At 57.5% G+C, this 18,837-nt stretch overlaps 4 protein-coding genes across 7 annotated transcripts; 2 read left to right on the plus strand and 2 right to left on the minus strand.

Moving 5' to 3' along the window:
- The first annotated feature begins 53 nt into the window (after positions 1-53).
- FBXW9 (F-box and WD repeat domain containing 9) lies at positions 54-5,639 on the plus strand. 2 transcript variants are annotated; one of them, XM_082623334.1, is made up of 10 exons: positions 54-518; positions 1,675-1,814; positions 1,893-2,021; positions 3,181-3,293; positions 3,379-3,470; positions 4,374-4,522; positions 4,612-4,725; positions 4,856-4,945; positions 5,033-5,098; positions 5,178-5,639. In XM_082623334.1, exons 1-10 carry the CDS (start codon positions 110-112, stop codon positions 5,250-5,252), a joined length of 1,377 nt encoding a protein of 458 aa, XP_082479460.1. In that variant the 5' UTR covers positions 54-109; the 3' UTR covers positions 5,253-5,639. The 2 variants fall into 2 exon arrangements, with proteins under 2 accessions (XP_082479460.1, XP_082479459.1); XM_082623333.1 differs by having other exon boundaries at positions 5,033-5,639.
- Positions 5,640-6,248: 609 nt separating this feature from the next.
- On the minus strand, positions 6,249-6,553 carry GNG14 (G protein subunit gamma 14; the record flags this gene model as incomplete). The annotated part of the gene is made up of 2 exons (XM_082623384.1): positions 6,249-6,374; positions 6,461-6,553. 2 exons carry the CDS (start codon positions 6,551-6,553, stop codon positions 6,249-6,251), a joined length of 219 nt encoding a protein of 72 aa, XP_082479510.1.
- Positions 6,554-10,745: 4,192 nt separating this feature from the next.
- DHPS (deoxyhypusine synthase) lies at positions 10,746-14,827 on the plus strand. 2 transcript variants are annotated; one of them, XM_082623728.1, is made up of 9 exons: positions 10,746-11,085; positions 11,660-11,824; positions 12,043-12,164; positions 12,247-12,343; positions 12,426-12,512; positions 13,264-13,369; positions 13,447-13,550; positions 14,398-14,523; positions 14,608-14,827. In XM_082623728.1, exons 1-9 carry the CDS (start codon positions 10,879-10,881, stop codon positions 14,701-14,703), a joined length of 1,110 nt encoding a protein of 369 aa, XP_082479854.1. In that variant the 5' UTR covers positions 10,746-10,878; the 3' UTR covers positions 14,704-14,827. The 2 variants fall into 2 exon arrangements, with proteins under 2 accessions (XP_082479854.1, XP_082479855.1); XM_082623729.1 differs by lacking the exon at positions 11,660-11,824.
- Positions 14,715-18,782, minus strand: WDR83 (WD repeat domain 83). 2 transcript variants are annotated; one of them, XM_082623727.1, is made up of 9 exons: positions 18,450-18,782; positions 18,246-18,366; positions 18,058-18,163; positions 17,740-17,788; positions 17,529-17,655; positions 16,486-16,553; positions 16,281-16,389; positions 16,088-16,202; positions 14,715-15,018 (listed from the first exon to the last, which is right to left on the minus strand). In XM_082623727.1, exons 1-9 carry the CDS (start codon positions 18,649-18,651, stop codon positions 14,869-14,871), a joined length of 1,047 nt encoding a protein of 348 aa, XP_082479853.1. In that variant the 5' UTR covers positions 18,652-18,782; the 3' UTR covers positions 14,715-14,868. The 2 variants fall into 2 exon arrangements, with proteins under 2 accessions (XP_082479853.1, XP_082479852.1); XM_082623726.1 differs by having other exon boundaries at positions 16,281-16,553.
- Between the last annotated feature and the right edge of the window lie 55 nt (positions 18,783-18,837).

Raw genomic sequence — 18,837 nt, forward strand, 5'->3', positions numbered from 1 at the left:
GCGCCCTAACGTCATCACGCAGCGCCGGAAGTACCCTCGCGCTGCCTAGGAGACAGGACGCGGGCCCGGCTGCTGACAGGGCCGGGCCGGCCGCGCCCACCCGGTCGCCATGGAGCTGCCTCCAGGGCCGCGCGATGATGCCTGCGCCTGGGACGATGACTCGGAGCCGGAGCCGGAGCCTGACCCCGACGCACAGGCCGAGGCTTACGTGGCCCGCGTGCTCAGTCCTCCGAAACTCGGGCTGGCGCCCCCGCGCGCCCCTCCGCTGCCCGCGCCCGCTGTGTCCCTTGGCGCTCTGGAGCCGCGGGCCGCGTCCAAGGGCCCGGCGGTGGCGGTTCCGGGCCTGCTGAGCCTTCCTCCGGAGCTGCTGCTCGAGATATGCGCCTACCTGGACGCGCGCCTCGTGCTCCACGTCCTGCCGCGCGTGTGCCACGCGCTGCGCGACCTCGTGCGTGACCATGTCACCTGGAGGCTACGCGCGCAGCGCCGCGTACGCGCGCCCTATCCAGTGGTGGAAGGTGCGCGCGCCCGGGGGCCAGGGTGGCCCGCCCAGGTCAAGCTTGGGGCGGGGGGAGGGTCCAGGGTGCTGTAAGTACAGTCACCGGAGCAGACTACCTGGCTGTCCTGGCTCAGCGGTGGCTGAGGTACTTACTGGTGGTACCAAAGTCCCTGACCTCTGGGTGGACTATGAGGCAGATACTTGGGGTCCTGAGGCTGTGGAAATCTACTTGGGTAGCTGGGGTCCCTGAACTCGGAATCCAACGATCCTCAGGCTTGGGGCTGACACAGGGACTTGAAGTCTTAGTCTGTCAGAATCTCCTTGGGGCTCAGAGTAAGCCCAAGAATCCCCAGGTTCTGGGTCTAGGTGCTAAGGCAGTAACTGGTGATGCCAAATCCCCTTACCTCTAGAGTCTTGGCCTAGGTGAGGGTGAGGGAGACTCAGGTCCAGAGCCTGCAACCCTTGAACTTAAGCTAGGGTTTAGAGGTTGGGATCCCTGATATTAGCAATCACAGACCCTCGAGTCCAGGTTCTAACCTGGGATCTTAGGCAGGGGCTGGTGGTAATTTCTCCTGCCTCCAAGGTCTTTGTTCCCTAGAGGATAAGGCAGCTTGGTGATCTTGAATTGATGGGACTTTACTGAACAGCTTGATAAAACATAGATGTTTGGTTGGGTCAAGGGTTTGGGTTCCGCATCTTGACAAAGCTCCCAGGTTTGGGATGCTGGTTTCGGAAACACTTCCATGGGTCTGGTTCAGATGGCCGAGGCAGGAAGTGTTAGTTATGAAGTCCTAGCTCTTGTGCCCAGCCTGAGGGTTGGGAGGGCTGAGGTTGGACCTTAGCCAGGGGTGGGGCAGGGCCTTAACGTCCTGAGGCTGCTATCCCCCAGACTTGGGTTAGGGGATGAGGCCCGGGAAGGTGATCCTGAGGCTCCAGTTACCCAATTTCTGGAAACTGGTTAAGGAGCAATCCTAGACGTGCTTGGCAGGTGCGTGGGCTGGTGGTCCCAAAGCTAGAGCCTCGGCCTCCTTGGGTGGGGTAAGGGATCCAGGTGGGTTCTCTCCAAGTCTGGTTCAGGTCGTGCTCCCCGGAAGCCAGCGCGGTGAGCTTGGACAGCTGGTGTGGGTGGTGGCAGGGTTCCTGCCCACTGGGGACCCTGCTCTTGCGTCCCACAGAGGAGGACTTTGACTGGCCAGCAGCCTGCATTGAGCTGGAGCAGCACCTGTCGCGCTGGGCAGAGGATGGGCGCAGGGCTGAATACTTCTGCCTGGCCGATGGGCACTTTGCTTCCATTGACTCAGTGCTGCTGCTCCAGGTGAGACGGGGGTCGGTGGAAGGCCAGGCAGTGGTGGGCCAGGGTGACCCCAACAACATCACCTCACTCCTCTCCCAGGGTGGGACACTCTGCCTGTCAGGCTCCCGAGATCGCAATGTCAACCTGTGGGACCTGCAACAGCTGGGGGTGGAGCCCAGCCGGGTTCTGGTCAAGGCCCTGGGCACCCAGAAGAACAGCACTCACAAGGTGAGGGAGTAGGAGGCCAGGCAGAGGTAGGAGGCGTGCGGCCTGGGTAGGGTACCGTGGCTAAGGGCACAGGTTTTGGTACCAGACCTCATAGATTTAAATCTTGCTCTGCTATTGGTGTGACTTTAAGTGAGATGTATGACTTCTCTGGGCCTTAGTTTCTGCTTCTGTCCAGAGGTCAATTAGGATGAGGACGAATGAAATGAATATGCATTAAGAGCGTTGCTCAGGCTCATATACAGTAGGTGCTTAGGAGATGTCAGGTATACCTTGAGTGGCCCCAGGTAGGGCAGTTATGAGGCCACCCTTGGGGATCAGACAGCTCTGAGCATGACTGTCATCTCATGAGAGGTGGTCATGGAGGGGCACCTCCACCAGCCATTGAGGTGGTCTAGGCTGGTGGCCAAGAGCTTGGTCTCGGAGCCAGGCTGCTGGGTTCAAATCCCCGCTCTGCTATTTCCTGGCTGTGTGACCTTGGGTGAGGGACTCAACCTCTCTGTGCACCAGTTTCATTCTCTGTAGAACGGGACACATCATAGTACTCTCCTCAGAGGGTTTGGTGAGGAATGAGTCAGTGGGGAGCTGCGTTCTGTGCATTTTAGCTCCTGACACAGGGACTTTTTTTTATGCCCATTTCCCCAATGAAGAAACTGAGGGATGGTACTTCATTCACCCAGGTCATGGAGTGGAGGCCCCATTCTTTTTTTCCCCCCCATACCAAGAAGCTTGCGGGATCTTAGTTCCCTGACCAGGGATTGAACCCGGGCCACAACAACGAAAGCCCAGAATCCTAAACACTAGGCCACCAGGGAACTCCCTGGAGGTCCCATTTTTGTGTGTGCTGCACAGCTTGCGGGATCCTAGTTCCCTGACCAGGGATAGAACCTGGGCCTTTGGTAGTGAGAGCTTGGAGTCCTAACCACTGGACTGCCAGGAAATTCCCATGGAGGCCCCATTCTTAATCACACTGTCATGTGGCCTCAAACCACCACTGCAGCTGAGGCTCTACAGAACTTAATTTAGGAATATTATTAGGTTGGGGTGCACATGTCCTGGGCTCTGAGGTCAGACCCACAGACCTAGGCTCTAATCTCTACTCGGTGCTGACTCGCTCTGGGTTCTGTGAAATGGGGAAGATCACACGGGTCTGGTCCCACAGGGCTGGGTGTGGTCACTGGCGGCGCTGGACCACCGAGTGTGCTCTGGTTCCTGGGACAGCACGGTGAAGCTCTGGGACATGGCAGCTGATGGACAGCAGTTTGGCGAGATAAAGTGTGAGGGGTCCTGGGCAGGGGGGCCTGGGTGGGCAGGGGTCTGTCTGGCCACAGCCCCAGCCCTGTGGTCTGTGTGTCCCCAGGGCCAAGGCAGCTGTGCTGTGTCTGTCCTACCGGCCTGATATCCTGGTGACTGGCACCTATGACAAGAAGGTGACCGTCTACGACCCCAGAGGTGGGCTGGGGACCCTGAAGCCTAGGTGGGAGAGCAGGGCTGCCTGGTGTCTCCAGGGTCATCCTGGGGAAGGAGACACTTGGGCCTCACAGTCTAACTGGGGTGACAGTCACATAACGAGAGGCTGACCACTCAGAGTGGCCTGTGTTGTGCTGGGGGCCACAAAGGTGACAGGTGGGGGTGGGTACTGGGGGCAGAGGAAGCCCCGCCTCCACGTGGGGTGGGGTCAAGTGCTGGAGGGCTCCCAGAGGAGGGGCCTCTGAGCCTGAGTCCCGTAGGAGGCGGGACAGTCCTTGAGAATTCTGGCTCCCCCTCCTCCTAGCTGTGTGACCCCAGTCAGGTTTGAACCTCAGTTTCCCCATTTGTCAAATCCAGATAATAATAACTCCAGCCGCCTAGGGCTAATGGGAGGAGATGACAATAAGAACTTTGGTAGACTAAATGTTTACATTAAAATGCCTAGAATGAACTTGGCCCAGCACATAAGCCTCTTCCATTGTTTATTTATTTATTCATTCTTATTTTAATTGAAGGGCCCAGTGTAACTTTTCCAGGCAGAGCCAGAGCCGGGATGGGGTGGGGGCAAGTCTCAGGCTGACCTGCAGGAGGAGGGAAGCATTTTATGCCGGGACTTGCTGAGGTCCATTCTGTACTGCGAGCGGATGGGACTGGAGGAAGGAGAAGGGATGGAGGTGGGTTGGGGGGGGCATCTGGTGGTCCTGTGAAGCCCGGATCCAGCTGGGGTGGCAGAGGAACGACAGGGTCACCTGTGGGATGGGGGTTGGGGGAGCAGACAGAGTAGTATTTTGCCAGGAAGGATGGAGACCCAGGGTCCTGGGGTGGGCCAGGGGGCCTCCAAGGGGCTCTGATGTCCCCCTCCTCCCTGGCCCATCGCCCATGAAGTCGGCCCGGCCCTGCTGAAGAGCCGGCGGCTGCACTCAAGCGCGGTGCTGGCGCTGCTGGCGGACGACCGGCACATCATTTCAGGCAGTGAGGACCACACGCTGGTGGTGTTTGACCGCCGAGCCAACAGCGTCCTGCAGCGGCTGCAGGTGGGCGCTCCCCAGGGGGGCTGGAGGGACCAGGGCTGCGGCAGGGCCCCGACTGGCCTGAGCTGCTCCGTCCCATGTCCCTCCCACAGCTGGACTCCTACCTGCTCTGCATGTCCTACCAGGAGCCTCAGCTCTGGGCCGGCGATAACCAGGGCCTGCTGCATGTCTTCGCCAACCGGGATGGCTGCTTCCAGCTCGTCCGGGTCTGCCAAGGCTCTTGCCCCCACCCGACCCGCCCTGGGCTGCCTCCCTACCTCTTAACCCCCGGGTGGCAGTGGGGGACTGGCCTTGGGAGAGCCACGCCTGAGTGTCACCTGTCCCTCCCTTCCGCAGTCCTTTGATGTGGGCCACAGGTCTCAGATCACAGGGATCAAACACTCCCTGGGGGCCTTGTACACCACGTCCACCGACAAGACCATCCGGGTGAGGTCCTGCGACAGTCCCCCCTCTCTACCCACCCTCACTTGCCAGGAGCACACCTCGTGACCTTTGCCCATTGCCCCTCACCAGGTGCACGTGCCCACAGACCCACCAAGGACCATCTGCACTCGAAGCCACCACAACGTGCTGAATGGGGTAAGGCCCTGTCCCATGCGCCCTGCCTGGCTGCTCAGAGCACCCCTGACTCCGACTCCTCATGTCCCCGTCCTTGCAGATCTGCGCTGAGGGCAACCTGGTGGTGGCCGCCTCTGGGGGCCTGTCGCTGGAGGTCTGGAGGCTGCAGGCCTGAGCAAGCAGATGCGGATGTGGATCTGCCTGCTGGCAGGCTGGGCTGGGGCCTCCGTTCTCGGGGGGACCTTCCCCCACACTGGTGCTGCCTTTGCCCCGCCCCCACAGGCCTAGGGCACAAGGAGTCCTGGCCATGGTCAGTGGTGGTGGTGGTGGTGGTGGGGTCCCTGGGCTTGGCCCCATGCCAGGGGAGGGGAGGTTTGTGTTTCGGCCGACCCAGGGGGCTGCTCCCCACCCTTGGGCCCTTGTTTTTGTTATGATTTGGATGCCTGCTCTCCCTGGAGAGCAAAGGAGAAATAAACCTGATGTACTGGTGCTCCGGCCTGGACTGTGAGCTTGGTGTCACCTGAGGGATCCGCCCGAGGCTGCTCGGGGCTGGGATGCCAGGGATGTGCGTGTGTCTGAGTTGGTGTATGAAAGCCTCAGCGACAGCCACTGCTGTGTGTGTGTGTGTGTGTGTGTGTGTGTGTGTGGGTGCACCTGTGCCCGCCTGGGTGCATTTCAGGGATCACGTGCGTCTGAGTGTCCCCAGAGAGGCCTGTCTGGCTGTGTGTGTTATTATAGTATTCCTGTCTGTGTATGTCTGTGTGGAAGAGGGAGACACTTGAGAACGTGGCACCTGTGTGTGTGTGTGTGTGCGCCATGTGGGCGTGTATGCATGTGGCACGCGCTGGCATGTAGATTGAGACTCTAACCCCGGGCGTGTTTGTGCAGTGGGACAGGGGATCTGCTAATGCTACCCCATAGGCTGGAGGGTGGGTAGCAGGTAGGGGGTGAAGGAGGGGCGTGCTTCTCTGTCCAGGGTCCAGGGTGTGTGGGCCCCTGTGGCCGTGACCCTGGAGTGGGCGGGGAGGGAGGCTGGGCCAGTTGCACACCACACTGGTCCCTGCAAGCCCGAAGTCCCCCTTTGCCCCCCATCGCAACCTGGCCAAGCCATGCCCTGAGGAGCATTCACTTCATGTTTATTGAGGCCCCCTGGGTGGTCCGGGCTACAGGGTCATAGGATGGTGCAGGGCTTCTTCTCCTTGAAGGGGGTGGTGGCAGCTGGGATGCCCATGAGGAAGGGGTCACTCTTGGCCTGCTCCATGCAGAACTGCAGCAGGTCAGCGGCCACCTTGGATACCTGCAGGCCAGCCCGGTTAGCCAGACCTGGGCTGGGCTGTCCACCTGCCCCCTTGCTCAGATGCACCCACCTTGCCCTGGCCTCACCTTCACATGGTCGATGCCCACCTCCATCTGCAGCTGCTCCACGGCCCAGTGGGCCTGCCCGATGTCGCTGCCAGTGGTCACCTTGCCGGGCATCTGGGGGAGTCGTGAGCAGAGCCACAGGCAGAAGGCTGAACCCCAAACCCTGAGCTCCCACACATCCTCCTGTGTCCCCTGGGGACTGAGGGATGGGAGTGGCTGCTCCCCAACCCCTGTCAGGACCACATACCTCGGCTGAGGACTCCGGCTGACTCCTGGCTGCTCAGTCCTCCTCCTGCAGCCCCGCTCTGGCTCCCGCCCCCACCACCCTGGCCTCTCCAACCCCCTCCTCTCCCTCCCCAACCCCTGCAGAGACTTTGAAGCCAGGACACTCATGGAGCATAATGTCACCAGCGGCAGCAGCAGCTGCTGAGGCTGAGGGGGGAGTCCCTGCTCCAAGAGGCCCAGTGGCTGCCCTGGTGTCACGTGTCACCTTGGCTGGGGGAGTGTAGGGGCCCTGGGCTCTCACTGACCTGTTTGATCCCCTGCTAATTGGCCCCTACGGTCCTTCTTTGCCAGGATCCGGCCCTACTCCAATGGGCGGAGGTGCAAAGTGTAACCTGGTTCAGGTGCAGCCCCGTCTCTCCTCTCTCCAACTGCACTCATGGCCCAGGGTTCTTATCCACAGATGACTCAATCCACTCACTCATGCTGATGGCTTCCCCTGCCTCATCCCAGCCCCTCACTCATGCTGATGGCTTCCCCTGCCTCATCCCACCCCCTTCCCTGACCTCAGACCCACCTGAGGACCCTCCTCCCTCCTTGGTCCATCACACGCATCTCTCGGTTGTCTCCCACCTAACTTGGCCAAAGCTGGACTCTGGATCATCTTCCCCCGAAACCTCCAGCCCCCCAATTCACCACCATCTATCCAACTTCTCTGGCTCAAATCTTTAACTCCTTCATTCCTTTCTTCCAGTATTCCCACATTTGATCCTTCCTCAAGAGCCATCAGATCAACTTTCTTTTGTTTTAATTAATTTTTTTAATTGGCTATAGTTGATTTACAATGTTGTTGCTGTACAGCAAAGTGAGTCAGTTATACATACACATATATACACTTTTTAAGATTCTATTCCCATATAGGTCATTACAGAGTACTGAATAGGGTTCCCTGTGCTATTCACAGATCAACTTCCAAGTTGTCAAACTGGTCACTTCTCTCCACCCTGTTGGTAGCATCCGGGTCCTGGTGCCCCCAGCTCAGTGTGCCTGGACCAGTGCAGTTGCCTGGTCTCCCCTGCCCTGCACAGCCCCGACCCCGTTCTCCTCAAGTCAGCCAGTGGGATCTGTTAAATAAATCACATTACAACACGGTTGAACCTTGAGGACATTATGCTAAGTGAAATAAGCCAGTCACAAAATGACAGATAATGTATGATTCCACTTATGTGAGGTCCCTAGAGTAGTCAAATCCATAGCGACAGAAAGCAGAATGGGGGTTGCTGGGGGCTGAGGAGAGAGAGGGAATGGGGAGTTAGTGTTTGATGGGTAAGTTCTGGAGATGAATGGCGGTGATGGTTGAACAGCAATGTGAGTGTACTTAATGCTTCTGAACAGTGCACTTAAAAGGTTACAGTGGTGAATTTTATGTGTATTTTACCACAATTTTAAAAATTGGAGAAAAATAGGGCCTCCCTGGTGGTGCAGTGGTTAAGAATCCGCCTGCCGATGCAGGGGACACGGGTTCGATCCCTGGTCCAGGAAGATCCCATGTGCTGCGGAGTGACTAAGCCCATGCGCCCCAACTACCGAGCCTGCGCTCTAGAGCCCGCGAGCCACAGCTACTGAAGGCCACGTGCCTAGAGCCCATGCTCCACAACAAGAAAAACCACTGCAGTGAGAAGCCCACGCACTGCAATGAAGAGTAGCCCCCGCTCGCCGCAACTAGAGAAAGCCTATGTGCAGCAACGAAGACCCAAGACAGCCAAAAATAAAAAATAAATTTATTTTAAAAAATTGGAGAAAAATAAATCAGAGCCTCTCAGTCTGTTTTAAAAACTCTCCTGTTGTTTCCCAGCCTCTTGGAATAAAACCCACCCTCTTTACTACAGCACACAGGGCCCTGCCTGGTCTGGCACCTTCTGCCCTCTCTGAATTCATTTCTTCTCAACCCCTTCCCCCTTCATTCTTCATGGATCACCCTGACCTCACTGTGTGTGTTTGTTTGTCCATTTTTGCCGAGGTCCCAATATGTGCCCCCGCACTGTGCAGAGTAAAAGGAACAGCGTGAAACCAGACAAAATCCTGCCCTCATGGAGCTGCTGTTCTAGTCAGGAAACAATGAACAAGAGCAAACAAAATGTATTAAGTGCTGTGAAAGACAACAAAAGCAAGGTAAAGGTGAGAGCAGGTGGTCAGGGCAGGCCTCTTGGAGGAGGTGACATTTGGACTGAGGCCCAGAGGAGAAGGAGCTGGGGAAGTAGGTGTTCCAGGCAGAGCAGCAGATGCGTCGCCCCTTGGTCAGGAAAGAGCTTGGTGGGTTCTAGAACAGCCAGGAAGTCAGTGTAGCTGGAGAAAAGTGAGTGAGGGCAAGTGGTGGGACACGAGGGCAGGCAAGTCAGTGCCTTCTCAGGCCACGGTGAAGAGCTCGGATTTTACTCATAGGAGGAAACCACGGTAACAGCGTTTTAACAGAGAATGACATAACTGATTTTTGTTTAAGGAGCTCTCTGGCTACAGCTGGGGGATGGACTGAAGGGGAAGGTGCCCAGCATCGAGGCTGTGGGGATGAAGAAAAACACCTGGATACAAATGTTGAATCACGTTGTACATCTGAAACTAATATAACGTTATATGTCAACTACATCTCAATTTAAAAAAAAAAGAAGGGCTTCCCTGGTGGCTTCCGCCTGCCAATGTAGGGGACACAGGTTCGAGCCCTGGTCCAGAAGATCCCACATGTCGCGGAGCAACTAAGCGTGTGCGCCACAACTACTGAGCCTGCACTCTACAGCCCACGAGCCACAACTACTGAGCCCACGAGCCACAACTACTAAGCCCACGTGCCACAATTACTGGAGCCCACGCGCCGCAACTAGAGAAAGCCCGCGCATAGCAACGAAGACCCAATGCAGCCAAAAATAAATAAATAAATAAGAAAACAAAGAAAAGCACCTATTTTGTAGGTAGAATTTGGCAGACGTGTGGAGGGATGGACGTGGGGTGTGAGAAACGGGGAAACATGAGGTTCAACTCCCCAGTTTTCAGCCTACTAGATGAGTGGAAGGTAGGGCTGTTTGCAGAGATGTGGCAGACTGCAGGAAGATCAGGGTTAGGTGGTGAGGGAACTGAGGCCAGGAGTTCGAGATCCAAGTGCGGGCTGTCAAGGAGGATGTTCTGTTCCTCTAATTAAATAGGCTCCTTTTTAGCCTCAGGGCCTTTGCACTGGCTGTTCTCTCTCCCAGTGGGGATGGCCTCCCCCAGATCTTCACATATGAGGCCTCTTCTGACCTTGGCTGAAATGTCACCTCCTTGGCATCCTTCCCCAACCACCTCTCCCTCCAAATAAAACCACCAACTCTTCCACCCACCCCCAACCCCATGGACTCTCACATCAGCCCGTTTAATTCTACATAGCACTTACCACTGTTGTTACCCTTTTAGCTCCCCAAACTGTGGGCTCCAGGAGGGCAGGGTCTGCATTCTGTTCACTGATAAATATGCAGCCCCCAGCACAAAGCCCAATGTATACTGTAGACTCCATAAACTGCAGAGTGAGTGATTAAAGGGGTCCCTCTGGACCAGACCCTATGCATGGTTTGGAGGACCCATGAGATACAGACACCACCCTCCAGGATCTCAGTCTTGCTGGAGGGAAAGAGATGTCAGCCCTGGATCTCAGAGGAGGTCTCTTACCCAGAAAAAGGTCAGGGAAGGCTTCCCAGAGGAGGTGACAGCTGCAGCTGCCAGGGGAAGGAAGACCAGAAGGTTATGCAGCCTGTGGAGGCTCTGGAGACTTGCGAGACACGAACAGGGATCACTATCCCATTTGACGAGCGACGCTCAGAGGCAGAAACTATCTGATACTTCCTGGTGATTCGAATTCTGTCCAAGGGCGACGTCAAAGAAGCCATCCTCTCTCTCTGAGAGGACAGAAACGAACGGGCAAGCGCCACGCAACGCGGTGGGTTTCCAGCGGGCTCCTCGTTCATCTCAGACTGAGAACACGAGAAACAGGAAATAACGGCTCCTTGAGGCTTCCGTACTACGGAATACACAAGCAAAGAAGGCTGCACCCTGGACTCCGGGCGTCGGCGGGTCATGTGACAAATATAACTTCCGGCCCTCCGCAGGTTGTGCGTGCTGCGGCTTAGAGGTGTTCGAGGCCGCCGGAGGCCTGGCCTGGAGCGGCTCTGATTTGACAGTGCGGCCGCAGGAGCATGGAGGGTCCCCTGGAGAGGGAGGCGCCCGCGGCGGCGCTGGCCGCCGTGTTGAAGCACAGCTCGGCACTGCCGTCCGAGAGCGCCCAGGTCCGGGGCTACGACTTCAACCGTGGCGTGAACTACCGCGCGCTGCTGGAGGCCTTCGGCACCACTGGTTTCCAGGCCACCAACTTCGGGCGCGCCGTACAGCAAGTCAACACCATGGTGAGGCCTGGGTGGGACTTCCTGGGTTGAGGGGGCGTGGCCTCCAGTAGCACTGTGGGGTACTTGGGGGCGGGACTTCCCTGGGAGGAGGTGTGTTTTTCGTCCGATAGTTGGAGAGAGACGGAGACCCCCCCCTCCTGGGCGCGAGTTTTTGTGCTGGGGAGTGGGTTGGGACTGATTCTAGGTAGGGGGCGCGTTATAGGCAACATGTGCAAGTATTCTGGGATGGGCGGAGTCTGGGGCCGGACCGCGCAGTTGAGGGAGGGGTTGAAGGAGGAGCCTAAGGCAGGGCGGGACCTGAGGTTGGATTTGCTTTTCCCTGTGGGGAGAGGGGTCGGGACTGCAAAAGTGATTCCTGAAAAGAGGCAAAGCCTGAGTGTGTGACCTGAGACTTGGGCTGTGGAAAGGGCGGAGCCTGCGCAGGGGTGTTCATTCCCTGGTTCCAGGTAGAAGTGGTCCCATATCCCTCAGTGGGCAGGGCCTGGGCGCGGAGTCTGTCTCTGAAACCCACCTGGGGTCCTTGGGATGGAGTTTGGGGCCAGAGGTTAACTCGACCCTGCCCTTACACACCTAGATAGAGAAGAAACTGGAGCCGCTGGCTCAGGATGAAGACCAACATGCAGACCTGACCCAGAGCTGCCGCCCACTCACCGGCTGCACCATTTTTCTGGGCTACACATCCAACCTCATCAGTTCGGGCATCCGTGAGACCATCCGTTACCTCGTGCAGCACAACATGGTGGGGACCTGGTGGGGTTGTGGCCTTGGCCTCTCTGGGTCTTAATGGGCAATAAGATTACTGGTCATTGGAGTGAGATAGGGAACTATGGGTCAATTTTGTTTTGCAGCAGAGCTCCCCACAAGGGTCACTGGATGAGAGTTGAGAGTTAGGAGTCCTGCCTGGTACGAAAGCAGGGCCTCCCTTCCTTGGCCAACCTCACTGCCTTGTGACTGCAGGTGGACGTCTTGGTGACCACAGCTGGGGGTGTGGAGGAGGATCTCATCAAGTGCCTGGCGCCCACATACCTGGGCGAGTTCAGCCTCAGGGGGAAGGAGCTACGTGAGAACGGGATCAACAGGTGGGGGGCCCTGAGTGGTGCTGGGTAGGGGAGCCAGGCTGAGGGTCCTGGACCCTGATGCCCACATGCCTCCTGTCCCCAGGATCGGAAACCTGCTGGTGCCCAATGACAATTACTGCAAGTTTGAGGACTGGCTGATGCCCATTTTGGACCAGATGGTGCTGGAGCAGAACACGGAGGTGAGGCTGGAGGAACCTGAGGGGGGGTGGCACGGTGAGTGTCAGGGGAGGTGCCGCTGCTGAAGCTGATGTCTCCTCCTAGGGTGTGAAGTGGACGCCTTCCAAGATGATCGCCCGGCTTGGCAAGGAGATAAACAACCCAGAATCAGTGTATTACTGGGCCCAGAAGGTGAGGGGCTGGGTGGGGGCAAAGTTGCCAGGCTTTGGCATGTGTTGTTTCACCTTTACAGCCACCTGGGGAGTTGGTACTATTCTTATCATTTCCACTCCTAAGTGAGGAACCTCAGAAACAGAGAGGTTAGGCAATTTGCCTGAGGTCCCACAGCTGTTGAGTGTGGTCCTTGTGTTCTGGCTCTCCTCCTAGACTACTGGGAAGCAGCTGGGGGCAGTGCTTAGCAGCCCCCATGGGGCCTGGTGTAGGGTCCCATGCTCCTCAGAGGCTATGGGGTCCAGCAATCAGAAAAACAAGAGCTACCATTCTTTTTTTAAAAAATAAATTTATTTATTATTTATTTTTGGCTGCATTGGGTCTTCCTTGTTGTGCGCGGGCTTTCTCTAGTTGCGGCGAGCGTGGGCTACTCTTCGCTGCAGTGCACGGGTTTCTCATCGCGGTGGCTTCTCTTGTTGCGGAGCACAGGCTCCAGGCGCGCGGGCTTCAGTAGTTGTGGCACACGGGCTTAGATGGTCCGCGGCACGTGGGATCTTCCCCAACCAGGGCTTGAACCCGTGTCCCCTGCCTTGGCAGGCAGATTCTTAACCACTGTGCCACCAGGGAAGCCCAAGAGCTACCATTCTTTATGTGCCAGGCACAAGTGAAGTTAAGCTCCCTGCCCAGAATCAGGCAGAGAGGAGGGAATGCTCCCAGACCGCCCCTGCAGGGCTCTAAGCTCTAACCGCTCTCCTGTCTTGCTCTTTCCCAGAACCACATCCCTGTGTTGAGCCCGGCACTCACAGATGGCTCGCTGGGTGACATGATCTTCTTCCATTCCTATAAGAACCCAGGCCTGGTCCTGGACATCGTTGAAGGTAAGGTGCTGGGGCTCCAGAGGAGCGGGGGAGGAGGGCTGCCTGGGCCCGCGGCCTGACACAGCCCTCTTTCCCAGACCTGAGGCTCATCAACACACAGGCCATCTTCGCCAAGCGCACTGGGATGATCATCCTGGGCGGTGGCATGGTCAAGCACCACATTGCCAACGCCAACCTCATGGTGAGCAGGGATGGAGGGTGTGTGCTCCCTAGTAGGGGGTGGCACTCAGGCCTGTCATGCAGACAGGCCTGTGTACTAGGCCTATGCCATATGCTGGGTAGACAGCTGTGGACTAGACAGGCCAAGATCCCTGCCCTCCTGGCACTGATGTTCTAGTGGGGGGAGATAGCAAACAGGTGACATGCATATCAGGTGGCAGTAATTGCTATGGAGAAAAATAAGGGAGCATGACGAGATGGCAAGTGAAAGGGGTGCTGTTCATAAAAGGGAAAGCTTCCTGGGAAACGTGACCTGCGAACAGAGGTTTTTCAGGGGGTGGTCCCATGAGCCATGTGGTTGTCTTGGGGGGTGGGGGCGAGATAGAATTCCCAGCAGAGGGACCAGTCAGTGCAAAGGTTCTGAGGTGCCTGATGTAGGTCAGGGAACAGATAGGAGGCCGGCGAAGGCTAGAGTGGGAGGAGGTGACAGGCAGAAAGTGCAGGGCCTTGAGAGCCACTCAGGTGCTCTCAGGCGCTCTCTGGCTGCTCTGGGGGGAACAAATGAGGGGACCAGGGTGGGGGCCATAGAGAGGGGAGAGGTAAGTTGGATTTGGAGGTCTTCTATGGAGCTGGTGGCAGATGTGGGAGGGCTCTTGCTACCTAGGAGGCGAGTCTGGAGCAACGCTGCCCACTGTCTGCCCAGCACCCCGTGACCTCTCACTCTGCCCAGATGTTGACGTGGGGCCCTTTCCTTGGAGTGAGGGGCCGCCAAGGGCTTCCTTCACCTGGAACACGTCCCTCAGCCTCTAGCTACAGTGCCCTGCCTTGGAGTCTGTGTGGCTGACAGCCCACTCTGCCCCTCCCTACAGCGGAATGGTGCTGACTACGCTGTCTACATCAACACAGCCCAGGAGTTTGATGGCTCTGACTCGGGCGCCCGGCCAGATGAAGCTGTCTCTTGGGGCAAGATCCGGGTGGACGCACAGCCTGTCAAGGTGAGGGCCGACCAGCCAGCTGGGGCACAGGGTCTCCTGGGGTACGGCCTTGGGTCCCGTGGCTCACCTGAGTCCCCTCCACAGGTCTATGCTGATGCCTCCCTGGTCTTTCCACTGCTCGTGGCTGAAACCTTTGCCCAGAAGGTAGATGCCTTCACGCCCGAGAAGAATGAGGACTGAACACTAGACGGTGTAGCCCCAGGGAGGCCTCACCACCTCCTCTATTTATTAGTTTGCAGACCCAGCTCCTCCCAACTCCTTGGTCAGCAGCATGTCTAGAATAAATGGTCAGTGGTCCTTCTCAGGCTGTCTCTCTCTCTGTCCTTGGTCGTGGGTCCCCTGGCTTCAGCCTGTGCCACCCTCTGCCTTGTAGGTCTCTTCCCGCCAGCACTGGATGCTGCCCCCCATGGCGGTCAGCAGGCAGGGCTCCGTGGGGTGGTAGGCCAGCGACTGCACCACACTGGGACCTACAGGCAGGGCCAGCGCCAGGGCACCCTGTGGAGTGAGGGGGTTGGGAGTGTCACCAGTGTGTCTCCCTCCCCTCAGCTGCTTCTCCCCCGCTCTCAGCCACATACATCTAAGTACTTCCGAGACACTGTAAACTTAACCAGCCACAAACTCAGCCCCTCAGTCACTCTGTCCTTCTAGGTGCTCAGGTCAAACATCTTGAATCTATCTCTTACATCTCACATCCCTTTGTCGGGAAATCCTCTTGGTTCTACCTTTAGACCATGCCCAGAGATTGCTGATTCTCTCCACCTTCACAGCCACTACCCTCCTCCACGGCTGGTCACATGTGGGTCCCAGCTTCCCACCCCCTCTGCCGCCATCTGGGCTTCACCCGCCCACTTGATAGCCTCAATGCCCGCTCCCTTCATCACCCTGCAGTCATAGCTCAACAAACACAGTTCTTCAAGCAGGCCACCATTCCTCTTTCCACCTGGAAAGTGTCCCTTCATGTGCCCTCCCCTTCAGGGTGACTTCCGGTCTACAGGAACCTCGAGAAGTAGGCAGAACGTTGGCACCTTCTTAGTTCCCAGAGGGAGAGCTGGCCCCTGGACTCTCCAGGGCCCCCCAGTTCCCTCCATCCTCTTAGGAGGCTTACTTCTCTGGCCAAGCCCCAGCTCTGACCCCACTACGCCTGGCTGTTCAGTTCGCATCCTGACACCCCCACCAGGCTGAGACATCAGGACAGGGCTCACAGGGCTTGGGGACTGGATACCACAGGGATGCTCAGAGGTAGCTCAGATTTCCTGAACAACTACAGCCCTGTCTCCCCTGAGGTCAGATGCCACTATCCGCTCCTCCTACTCCAGGGTCAGTCCCAGTGGCCCTGCCTGAACTGGATTCTGCTGCCGCCAGTGCCATCCAAAGTGCTTCTATGTCCTGACTGATGCATGTGTGCCACAACCCCAAAGCTTAGCACATGCTGTGCCCTTTGCCAGGAATGTTCTCGCCTCATCCCTTCACTCCTTCCAGCCCTCAGTTCTAACAGCACTCCCTTATAAAGGCCTGGGAGTGACTCAGGTAAGGACAGGGCAGGACCCCCGGTGCAGAGGCTCACCTCCACCAGGTCCCAGAAGAACACCTTCCCGTCCTCGGAGCAGCTGACCACATGCGTGTCACGCTCGCTCAGGCAGCAGTCCAGCTTGTACTCCTGGTTCTTATGGCCCACGTACCTGGGTGTGAGTGGCATCAGTGGGGGTTTGGGGCCTTACTGGGAGTGGGGGAGGGGCCCCACAGCCCTGAGGACTCACTCGCCCAGCAGCTCCCCTGTGTCCTTGTCTAGAAGCCGCAATGTGGAGTCCAGGCTGGACACCAGGGTGCACTGCCCATCCCGGCTGAAGCAGGTACAGGTGATGGGGCCTGGGGGAAGGGAAGGGGTGGGCAAGCAGGTCAGGCTGGGGTCTCCCGTGCTGCCCCCACCTTCCCTGCCTGCCTCACAGCCCCAGCCACACTCACTGCCCACGTAGTCTGAGAAGAGTTGCCCCATCCTCAGGTCATAGCGCCTTACCCGGCCATCTACGGAGCTGCAAGAGAGGATGGATCCAGCTGAAGCATCACAGGGGCCAGTAGGTCCAGGGCTCCAGCTTCGGTGTTCCTGTACCCTCTCACCTGGCCAGGGCCCTGAGAGCAAGGCTGGGTGCCTGCCCTTCCTGGGCACCCTTCACTGTCATGTCATATTCAGGACCGGCCCCAGAAAACATGCATTGAAGTGAATTCATGAATGGAATTCTGAGGCACTGGCTTTGAGACTCAGCCCCAGGGGCCAATCAGGTCCCACTGCATCTGTTTCTGATTTATACTGAGCTCCTTCTCTGGGCTACACCCTGTGTGGGAGCTTGGGACACAGCCGCTACCAAGCCAGGAGCACTTGCTGCCAACGTGAAGCCTTGCTGACTGAGGGTAATCAGCTCCCCGAGGAGGTGACGTTTGAATTGGTACTTGAGGATGAGAAGGAGCCAACCATGTGCAGTCCAAGGGGGGGAGGTGTGGGAACTGGGTAGGCCACCAGGCCATGCAGCCCAAATGCCCCCAGTGGTGGTATCGGCACTCCCTCAGGTTGTGGCAACATTTGGGCAGCCCTGCATGGGAATTTTTTTTTTTTTTAATTGTCTCCTGCAGGTAGAATATCAACTCTATGTAAGCGGGGGTTTTTCCTTGTTTTCCTATCTTTTCACTCCTGTATGCTCATTGACTGAAAATGTGACCTGCAGGGGGTGCTCAAACACACTCTGAATAAGTAGTAGAAGGGTAGCCCAGGCACAGGAAGAGCAATTGCAAAAGTCGGTCCTGGGGTGGGAGCATGTGTGGCATATTTAACAGAAATGAGCCTGGGAATGAATAAAAACTGAGAGCACAACAGAGACCAGACCATGCAAGGCCTTGTGAGTGCAGTGAGGAGAAAAGATTTTTTTTTTTTTTTGAGAGTAGATTTTAATCTAAGTACAGAGCTATGATCCCCAGTGGCACCTGGGGACGGGCAAGGTCCTGGACCCACTCACCCTGCGAGGACCTCATGGTCTGACACCTTCACGCTGGATATGCCATCCTTGGCTTCGTCCAGCGTCTGTATGGGCTCAGGTCTCCGCGAGCGGCAGTCCCAGCAGCGGATGGTGGAATCGATAGAGCCTGTGAGGTCAGCATGAAGGTGGATCAGGTTTGGGGGGGGCCGGGGCAGCCCCCTGCGCCCACCTGCCTAGGCCCCGGACTCACCAGACAGGATAACTGTGGCCTCTTCATTAAACTGCACTGTGTTCACCTTCTGCAAAACAGGAACAGCCGCTTAGAGAAGGCTGGACTTTGGAGGATGGGGATAAAAGCAGGGTTCCCAGTGCTAGTTAAAGCAAGGGAAAAGGCTAGGGGTAGGGGAGGTGGAAGTTTTTGGAGGAACTGCAAGGACAGGGCTTGGTGAAGGCGGGGCCGTGGGGAAGGATCCTTGCGCTGTAATTGCGTGGGGAGGGGTGGGTCCCTGTCACCACCTACACGCAATTCCGGTCCGTTCTAACGAGGCCCTTTCTTGCTTGCACTCACCCCCGCGTGGCCCCGGAATTTGCGCACGACCTGCCCCGATGCCACATCCCACAGCACCACTGCCTTGTCCCCGCCGCCGGAGCAGAGACTGCTGTTGTCAAAGGAGCTAGAGGGCAGAGCAGGGAAGATCAGCGTCTACCTCTGATCCCGGCCTCAGCGCCTCGATCCCGGCCTGGCCCCCGGCTCACCCTGCCGCGTCCAGCACCTCGTAGCCGTGGCCGCTGTACGTCCGCAGTAGCGTCCCTCGCAGCGGGCTCCACAGCTTCAGGGTCTTGTCGCTGCCGCAAGTCAGACAGTAATTGCCATCCACTGGGGAACACCACGAGGGGGTTACTGGGCCGCCGACTTCAGGAGGCGGAGGTAGGACCCGGAATGAAGATAAGGGCGCTCACCATTAAATCGCACGGCTCGCACCGCCCTCTGCCCGCAGTCCAACGTCTTCAGCAGTTTCTGAGGCAGCTCCGGGCCCCGCGGTTTTGGCTCCGGGAAAGCCATTGCTCCGCCCTCCCTTCCTCGCCACCTTACAGTTGCCCGCACCGAGGCTTTCTGCCCTGGGAACCCACGCTTTGGTGTAACCTTATTATTGTTCTCCATAGTCTACTTCCTATTTCTCACTTCCGGGTTCAACGTTTAGGCTTTTTGGAGAAAGCGTTGGAAACACTGAAGCTTGTTTCCAGCTTCTCGGTTTCTTCCCCCACGTCCTGTTTTCTTGGAACATTTTTGGCTTCTTCGAATTCTCTGTCCCCTGGATGGGGGGAGTTCCAGCTCCCGCCGGCAGGA

The sequence above is a fragment of the Mesoplodon mirus genome, assembly GCF_964341445.2.
Source record: "Mesoplodon mirus genome assembly, chromosome: 5".
In the NCBI taxonomy this organism is placed as follows: domain Eukaryota; kingdom Metazoa; phylum Chordata; class Mammalia; order Artiodactyla; family Ziphiidae; genus Mesoplodon; species Mesoplodon mirus.